This window comes from Gobius niger, assembly GCF_951799975.1.
Source record: "Gobius niger genome assembly, chromosome: 16".
In the NCBI taxonomy this organism is placed as follows: Eukaryota; Metazoa; Chordata; class Actinopteri; order Gobiiformes; family Gobiidae; genus Gobius; species Gobius niger.
The window spans coordinates 8,090,679-8,099,862 of NC_136867.1; the positions used below are offsets into that span (position 1 = coordinate 8,090,679).

The 9,184-nt window shown below is 42.7% G+C and overlaps 1 protein-coding gene across 1 annotated transcript; it reads left to right on the top strand.

Annotated features, from left to right (window-relative positions):
* The first annotated feature begins 6,739 nt into the window (after positions 1–6,739).
* tmem179ab (transmembrane protein 179a-B) lies at positions 6,740–8,810 on the top strand. The gene is made up of 4 exons (XM_079573247.1): positions 6,740–7,105; positions 7,517–7,654; positions 8,428–8,506; positions 8,583–8,810. Exons 1-4 carry the CDS (start codon positions 6,804–6,806, stop codon positions 8,751–8,753), a joined length of 690 nt encoding a protein of 229 aa, XP_079429373.1. The 5' UTR covers positions 6,740–6,803; the 3' UTR covers positions 8,754–8,810.
* Positions 8,811–9,184: the final 374 nt, after the last annotated feature.

Here is a 9,184-nt window from a genome sequence, read left to right on the forward strand (position 1 = left end):
GATAGGTTTCAGGTGACATTACAACTCTAGACATTTATTGGAGCTGTTGCTGCATTGTTGTGTTGGTGAATACAGTGTAAGTGATCAATTTATCCATCTACTCAACTCAGCAGTGAACGTAAACATTGTCATAACAGGAAAACGGCCCCAGAGAGTGTGTCCATGATCTGCGCTACCGGGCGGTAATCGTTTGAATTAGCCGTGTTGACCTGATTATTTCTGCAGAGTGGGGAGCCATATGGAGCCTGGCAGGTGAAACATAACCAGGCCGTGTTAATTGATGATGGCCCAGTGTCCATACTGTACTACACTGCATGAGTTAACCCCCTATTTAGTTGAACAGGACTTGTTTGTAATGGCTTCTCCACACATTCATCAACTTGCACGCAGCACTAATGGGACGTTGTTAAGACTACAACATGTTAATGGGTGTCAAAGGATGTAACGACCCCCTGTTGATTCCAGCACTCATCATAACAGAACCAGAAATTAATTCACTGTAAAGTCGTCAACATTTTTTCTCACACTCCTGGTGAAATTTAGAACCCCCAGGCTGTTTATTGACTTTCCATTAAAACATCTCTGTTTGCTCCGAAACAGACGGGGCGGCGGTGAGCGTAGTCCGTGCATCCTGTTTGAGATGCAGCCTGGAGATGAATGGCCTCTATTAGGAGCATTTAATCAGCGGCTGGCCCAGTGCTCCCAGTCTGCTCCGCACAAACCCCACCCCCGGGGGGAAGATAAATGGATACAAGAGATTTCATCATGTCTAAGGATATGAGCCTGTAATAATTTGCTTGTTCTGTTGTTTCCAGGTGGACAAAGACTCAGCAGCGGGTCGCCACAGCACCGGCAAGGTGTCCGTAAGAAGCAGACGGGGGCGCAGAAACAAGAGAGTCAAATGAGGTGGAAGTTCTAAGATACATGAGGGGAAAGCACACATTTATTGAACTATGTAAAAACTGTCTCTGATATGTGCTTCATTTTCATATCATGGAATGAGATTGAATAAAGTAAAAGATAGATTAACTAATTGGGACATTGTGGTGGCCAGTGTTCCAGATTTGGTCAAACAGAACAGCTTGAAAATCAATAATAAATAGATAACAGACAAACACATGTGCTGTCCAAATGTCCAACGATCAGCCATGGAGCAGCAGATGGATAATTGTCTCTGGGCATCCCCTGTCTGTAGACCCTTCTGCCTGGCAAGGAAAAACTAAACGAGAACTGCGGAGTAATGAGAAACCTCGAGAAGAACCACATGGAAGGAGAGATCCACTTCCAACATTGTACTCCCAATTTCCTTCACTCCACAATCTGAAACATGCCGACTACTTGTTTTTTTCCCCCCCACCAATTCTAAATTATGCAGAATTCAGCAGATACAGGGTAGAGGGTCTTTAAATCTTACACGTACCGTACATATTAAACACATACATAGTGTCCTTGAGAATGATGTGCACTTTCCTCACTGGTTTTCTCCTCTTTCGGAAAAAAAAAGAAGGCATGTTTACTTATGCTGCCATCGCATCTCATAAAAAATGTATGACCTCCCAGCGCTTCTCGAGCTGCCCCGTGTCCGCTTGTGTTTGCGCGGAGCCCGGGGACCGCGTCGAGGGCCAGCTCATCCTCCTACAACCACCAGCCAGTTTCTTTTTCTCTCCTCGCTGAGCGGTTTGTTCGGGGGTGAATAACTTAGCGCGTATTTCAACTTGACACACTTGGGCTGTGGGTGTCCCGCGGGTGCACAGTTCTGGAGCCCACACATGCTGTTTTATTTAAAAGCAGGGTTTGGGCCACTCCACGGGCACATGTGCATGTAATGTACTGTTTGTTTGCAGAGATGTCCTCATGGGGATGGGGTTTTGGAAGCATCCGAAGCAGATCTTGTATCTGACAACGCCGAGGTTTTGTCAATAAATTGTAGGTTTCTTCAACATCAAGTTTAAGTAAGAACCTATTTTTTTTCCTCCCATTTTGAAACCATTAACATGGAAAGTTGTGTTAGCAGCTGCTCCATCTCCTTCAAACATACAATCCCTCCTGCGCACGTTGTTTCAAGTGTCAGCTGCATGGACAGGTTTGTCAAACAGCAAAGTGCCATTTAGGAAACGTTAACGTGATAACGGCAGATAATGTAATACGTTTGGCCAGTTTCAAAATGTAATAAGCCGATAACGTAATAACTCTGTTGTGCCAATAATGTAGTAACGCTTTACTAGCCGATTACTGGGCTGGTTATTGGCTGGATGTTACATTATTGGCCTGACAAGATTATTGACTGAATAAAGATGAAAATTCTGTAATAATACATACATTTGAATATATTTGTATTTATTATATATTAAAAATCAAAAAGCTGGTGAAAAACCCACATCATCTAACATCTTTAGAGAAAACAGCACAAAAACAATGTTTAAATTTTTTTTTTATTGATGTATTATTACATTATTGGCTGAATTTATTACATTTGTGAACAATTTTCATCTTGTTCTTGGACAGGGCCTTTCTGTGTGGAGCTTGCATGTTCTCCCCGTGTCTGTGTAGGTTTCCTCCGGGTAGTCCAGATTCTCCTACCACTAAAAACGTGTACAATAGGCCAGGATGATGTTTGCACGTGAATGCATGGTGGTGGTTAGAGGGACCGTTGGCGCAGATGTGTGCAGATGTGTGCAGTCGTGACAGCGCTTCTGTCAGTCTCCCCCAGGGGAAACTGAACACCACCGAGTGTGGGGGGAATGTAAAATTGCCTCATGTAAAGCACGTTTTGACCATGTCTGTGAAAGGCACTATAGAAATAAAGTTATTTTCTTCTTGTCAGGCCAATAACGGAAAAATTATTACTTATCGGCCGATAAATCGTTATTATTACATTATTGGCTCAACAGAGTTATTACGTTATTAGCCTGTTATTACGTCATTGGCTTATTACATCTTGAAACTGGCCAGATTTATTATGTTTATGGCCGTTATTACGTTATTGGTTCCTACACGCCACTCTTACGTCCTTGTTGATGCATGCAGACAGTTGTTTTTTTCCTCAAATTGCTGTGTTTAGCTTTTTATTCCACATTACTGCTCATCCTCTAGTCTATGGGGCCTTACCCCACTACAAGAATACACATTGGCTATCCATCCATTTCAGAAGAGCATACAAAAGGGACTTTCTGTATAAAAAAAAAAAAAAAAAGCAGTCATCTGGACTCGGGATAAGAAGCAATCTTGCGTCTCCAAAGTTTACAGACGCCAGTGAACAGATCATTAACCCACAAGATTAACACACTGAATTTGTAAACCCATTCCCCAGCAAACAATGAGGAGACTCAACAGTGGATTTTCTGTTTGGGAAATGTCTTTCATAAAAAGTAGGGCCTCACCCATAGAGCAATAATACCCCCCTCTCCATCATCAAACACTGGAAAATGTACACAAGCTGGTATTAAACCATGTCGCCGACCACACAAATAGTAATTCCAGACAACTGATAGCATCAAGGAGATCTCGGTGCGGCGCCTTGGCAAAATGACCTATAAATCACATCCACCGGCGACCATGCAAAAACCCTGCTTTATGGATGATAGATACAAATCACTGTGCAATGTCCGCAAAAGCACCCGTATAAATACTTGTCCTTGTGGCTCGTGAGGGATGTGCTGAGAAATGTCTTGTAATTAATAATTTCTGACGCGCAATAACTCATTTGAAGCATGTGATTAATTATCTTGTATCGCGTGTTGGCAAATGTAAATTAGTCCATGTTTTTATTGCTTTTCCCTTCAAGTACAGACAGCTTCATTGGAGTCATTCGAATCGTTTCAGCGCGAAAAAAAAATGCCTTTGACACTTTTCTGTGGCTTTGCAGAGTCGCCTGATCCACAAGAGGGCATCGCTGAGCAGGTCCGGAGCTGAGTGTTGTTGAAGGGGAGAGCCACCTTGTCCCGTTGAGCAGATGGGCCCAGTGAAGCGCGTCAGATGGTTGTGACGGCTACCTGCTCTTATTTTAAGCGTTGCCGTTGTGTATAAACAAAGCATCGCTCTCGTCAGAGCGAGAGGAGATTCGGACGTCGTCAGAGGGCATTTTTGAATGTTTGTCACCACATTTGCTTACCTTAATGAGAAAATGTGTTAATTTTAATGTGTTAAAGAAGATATCGAACTTTATGTCAGTTTGTGTTTTATGTGGATAGGCCCCGTAATTGTCAATTTCCAAAGTGGGAGTTTAAACTGGCATGCCCCCTAATTTTCTACAGGGAAAGTCAGACGATCCTCACAAGCCCTCAGTTGTAAAACACAACATGGCGACACACGTGTTGAGTCTATTCTCTTATAGAAGAACAGCAGAGGCGTGTTGAATGAACTAGTATTTTATTAACATCGAGATGCTACGGCAGGCTAGTGCGGACTTCAAAACATATCCGTTGTTATTGTGTGCTGCGCATGCATAGCCCCCAAGGCATCATGGGAGGTGGAATTTCCATGTTACTAACTCGTAACACCACAACAATGTCTTTACATTTGTCAGTAAATAAATACACCCGACAATACTACTATATTCATACCTTTCTTGTGTTCTAAGCAATGGGTTCTCTTTGGTCCTCAAGGTTCAGATTCTACTGTCCAGGTTTTTACCAGCTTTGTAGTTTAGATTATTGGTATGTCAATCAATCAATCAAACTTTATTTATAAAGCGCTTTTCATACTGAAAGGTATCACAAAGTGCTTTACAGATTACAACATTTAAAACAATGCGCCTGGAACAACCTCCCATATATATACATTATATATATTGGGATTAAATAAATAGATTAGTCAGTTAAAGGCTAAGCTAAAAAGGTGGATCTTGAGCTGCTCTTAAAACATTTTCGTTCTCTGCAGCCCTGAGCTCCTCCGGCAGGTCGTTGCAGAGGCGAGGGCCGTAATATTGGAAAGATGCCTCACCATAAGTCTTTTTGTTGACTTTAGGAATAACTAGGAGACCCCTGCCGGAGGAGCGAAGGGGCCGTGAAGGTTCATTAGGTAAAAGCAGTTCTGAAAGATAAGAAGGACCATTAAGACATTTAAAAACCATTAAAAGAAACGCATACAAAGTATGTGTTTCACTGTCACTGATTTGTCCACTTGACAACAGAAACACAAGTCCCAGACATCTGCATTTTGACTGTTACCATAGTTACTGATTGCCCCTCCCATCAGCACCAGGTGAAGCTGATTGTGTGCTGATTGCTCCCACATGGTGCCTTTGACCACTGTGTTCACTCTGATACATCAACAACAGCGACTACAGAGTGGAGTCGTACAGAAGACGACAGCGCCGACATGCAATGACTTGGATTTTGTTTGCTAATGATGGGAAAATAACAAGCTAAGTAATTTAAAGTTACTATTGATGCATGTGTGTGTGTGTTAAAACTAACATGCTTAAAGTAATATAGCTAAACATTCGGCAAGAGTAATGTGAATGACAAAGTGTTAAGTAAATGTAATTTGTACTTTGGAAAGTATATTATGCCCCAGTTTAATAGTTGAAAGCCGTATGTTCATTCAATTATTGAACATCCTAAATAGGTGAAAGCATAAACTGATGGATAGAAATTCTAAAACCTATAATTTCGAGTTTTAATTACATGAATTAAATTTGCGAGGATTACATGCATAGAATTAAAGTTGATTTGCAAGACAAGGCTGCAATGTAGAAAGAAATATGCATGAAAAGGTAACTTCGTTTTACACTTTCCCTGATACATTGTACCTAGTACATACCAAGTTTAGTACTATGTAATGTTTAGAACTATGTAACATGATGGAATATTACATATTTGTAGTTTAGAGGTACATAATAAGACAACCTTAAAAACTAAGGATCTTATTACATTATGTGCCAAAGTTACTAATACACATTAATCCATTGGTACAAGTTATTACAGAGTATTACAAAGCAGATTACATACTGCATTTGGTTCAGTGCAATGTATCAAGGCACTGAAGTGTGCCAGTGTAAAATGAAGTGTCGTGAAACCAAAAATTGATACCACACAATGTGACTTTTTTGTGGTTTAAAGGTTTCTCACCTGCTGCTGCTACAGTGACAGTGACAAAGTGAATTTAAAAAAGGAAACCTAATTGTCATGTTATTAAAGTCTAGCCGACACTTCCAGAGGAGTGTGGGAGGTGCACACAAATCATCTGGGCACTGTCCAAGAAAAATCACCAGAACAATCTTCAATATGCTTCCTCGTCTATACCACAGCGCGCTCTGCATCCATGAAGTATGTAACACTGACAGTTTACATGTAGCACAGTGTAAAAGCAGGATGCACAAAGCAGTGTGAATAATTCATCCATACATTACACATGCTGTAGAAACAGTGTCTGTGCTGCCTTCAGTGTGAACTGCCTCTGCACTCTTCCATTAACACAATTATACTCATGATTCATGCTCACATGAATTAATCATGGACTAATGATTGGTTTATTAAAATGACTCTGAATAAGTGACTCACTTCTGCAAGGTTTTTATTGCATGAATCATTTAGCTCCACGTTAATGTATGTTGTATTGGGCTCTCTGCATTAAAAGAGTGATGTTGTCCTATACATCCTCAGTGAAAAGTCCAGAGAACAGGGAGAATGAAGTGTCCTAATGTAAGCAGCCCCCTCCTCCCCCCTCCTCCCCAGGATGGAGCCTCATCATTTGCATAGGAGCGTTATAGGAGCGCTCGGATGCTGCGCCTCGGCTCGCCTCCTCCTCCACTGCGCAGGCGCAGCTAGTCCAGGACGCAGAGGAGAAGAGGGAGACCGAAAATGGCCCTCAACAATTTAGTTTTCGCGCAATGCATCCTTTATTTTTTAGCCTTTGTGTTCGGCTTCATCGCCGTGGTGCCTCTGTCCGAGAACACGGAGGATTTCGGGGGGAAATGCCTGCTGTTCACGCGGGGAATGTGGCAGAACGAGAACATCACTGTGTCCAAGCAGCGCTTCATCGTGGAGGAATGGGGGCCCGAGTCCGCCTGCAGCTTCATCACTTTTGTGGGGATCGCGTCGCTCATCCTGTCCGCAGTGCAGGCGTGGAGGCTGCTCTTCTTCCTCTGCAAGGGCCACGACGAGTGAGTACCGACCCTGTAACATTCTGGAGGCCATTGGCACGGAGAGGACCAAAGATCATTATGCTCAGTGAGCTGTCAGGCTTTCACCCACAACCTGCCAGTCTCCACTACTCTAGGATGAAAATAGGATTCTATTTGCATGCTACATCATTTAAAACATATATCTAACCCTTAAAACCATCCAAATGAGTTGCCCGTCATACTTATTCTGGAGGTTCCCTAAGTGGCTATCTATAGGGGCAATTGCAACGTCACTATTCGCAGCTGCGACGCAAACAGACTTCTGAATAAAAAGATCTAGAATAGGAAATGAGCCTGTAAGACTAAAAAGCTGATTCTATGCTACACTAAAATACCTGCAATGTTTCACAGCTCAATTTTGAATTTCATATTTTTTTTGTGCGCTTGCAGTTCCATCTTCAACGCCTTCCTGAACCTGCTCATCAGCTCCCTGGTGGTGTTCACAGTCTTCCTGTCCAGCACCATCATCAGCGTGGGCTTTAACCTGTGGTGCGACGCCATCACGGAGAGTGGCAGCATGCCCAGCAGGTAAGAACATCCCACATCCGTCCGCTCCAAACGAATGTGCCAATGACCACCACCCACGCTGGCCGGGCACACGAGGGGCAGTACATTCTGTGCAGACGGGTACATACAGTGGGTGGGATAGATGTAGTGAACTGTTGGTGACATGTGGAGCCCAGGAGGAGAGGACGCCCCAGAGCTGGGTCTAGTTCAAATAATTGTGTAGTAAATACATAAAAGTCTTAGTGTCCACTTCACACAGACAAAACAGAATGTGAAAGTTTGTTCTTTATCATTGACATATACCATGAAAAAAGAAAAGAAAAATTAAAGCCACAAAAAAAAAATATATACAAAAATACAAATTTATGACCGATTTAAGCAAAGGTTACAGTAGTGGTCATAGAACTACTTTTAGAGGTACTTGTTTCTTCAAAAGGTTAGTTTGTAAATGCAATTAAATGTAACTGAGCTCTATCTGCATCATGACAAATAAAGCAGTAACACATCCACAGTCACATGGAATTGAAAACAGGAACTGGCAACAAATTAAAAACTCCTTTTGGATCTTCTTTGTGTAAAATAAATGCTTAGAAGTATTTTTAATCATGTGATAATTCTGAGTGCAACTTGTCTCTGGTATAAGCTGAGGGTCTTCAAGGAAAAAGAGTGGGAATCATTACGTGCTGCTGACTATGACTGACGAGGTCGCCTATGCCCAGGGCCGGTGCTTCTTGCATGATTACAACATTGCATTTTAAAGCGTAACATGATTTTACATTCCATTGCAATTTCAGCTGCGAGGATCTGCAGGACACTGATCTAGAACTTGGTCTCAATAACTCTGCTTTCTACGACCAGTTTGCTATAGCTCAGGTATAACTTCAATATAAGTACTTTTGTTGTGCATACGATATCCTAGTGTGATGAATATAATGCCTTGTGTGTGCAGTTTGGCCTGTGGGCTGCCTGGCTGGCCTGGCTCGGCATCGCTGTCATAGCCTTCCTGAAAGTCTACCACAATTACAGACAAGAGGACCTATTAGACAGCCTGATCCATGAGAAAGACCTGCTGCTGGGGCGCACCCGCCGCAACTCCGACCTCAAGACTGGACTCATCTAGATGTCTTTGGGCCCGGTCCGTCAGAACCACCCATAAGAACCTTCTTATCCCAGTTTCAATCAGACTCCAGACATCCAGACTCCAAACCAGACGTCATTTAGACCTTAGACTGAAGTCATCTACTGCCTCAGAACTTGTCCTATCCTAGCTTAAATTTCAAGACTGGCCTCATCAAGACAAATCTTGATCCCAGCCATCCAGAAGAACCTTTCTATCCAAAGGTCACCTCAAGACTGGCCTCATCTAGATCGCTTGGCACAAAAACTGGCCTCATCTTGACCCTATCCCACAAATGGATGCAAGAAATCCCAACCACAATACTGACCATGTGTAAACCTCTTAAGCCTCTTTTATTTGCCACCCTGGACCCTTTTCCACTCCATGCTCAAGACCAGCCTCATCTCGACCCCATCATGACCGCACCAAGATCT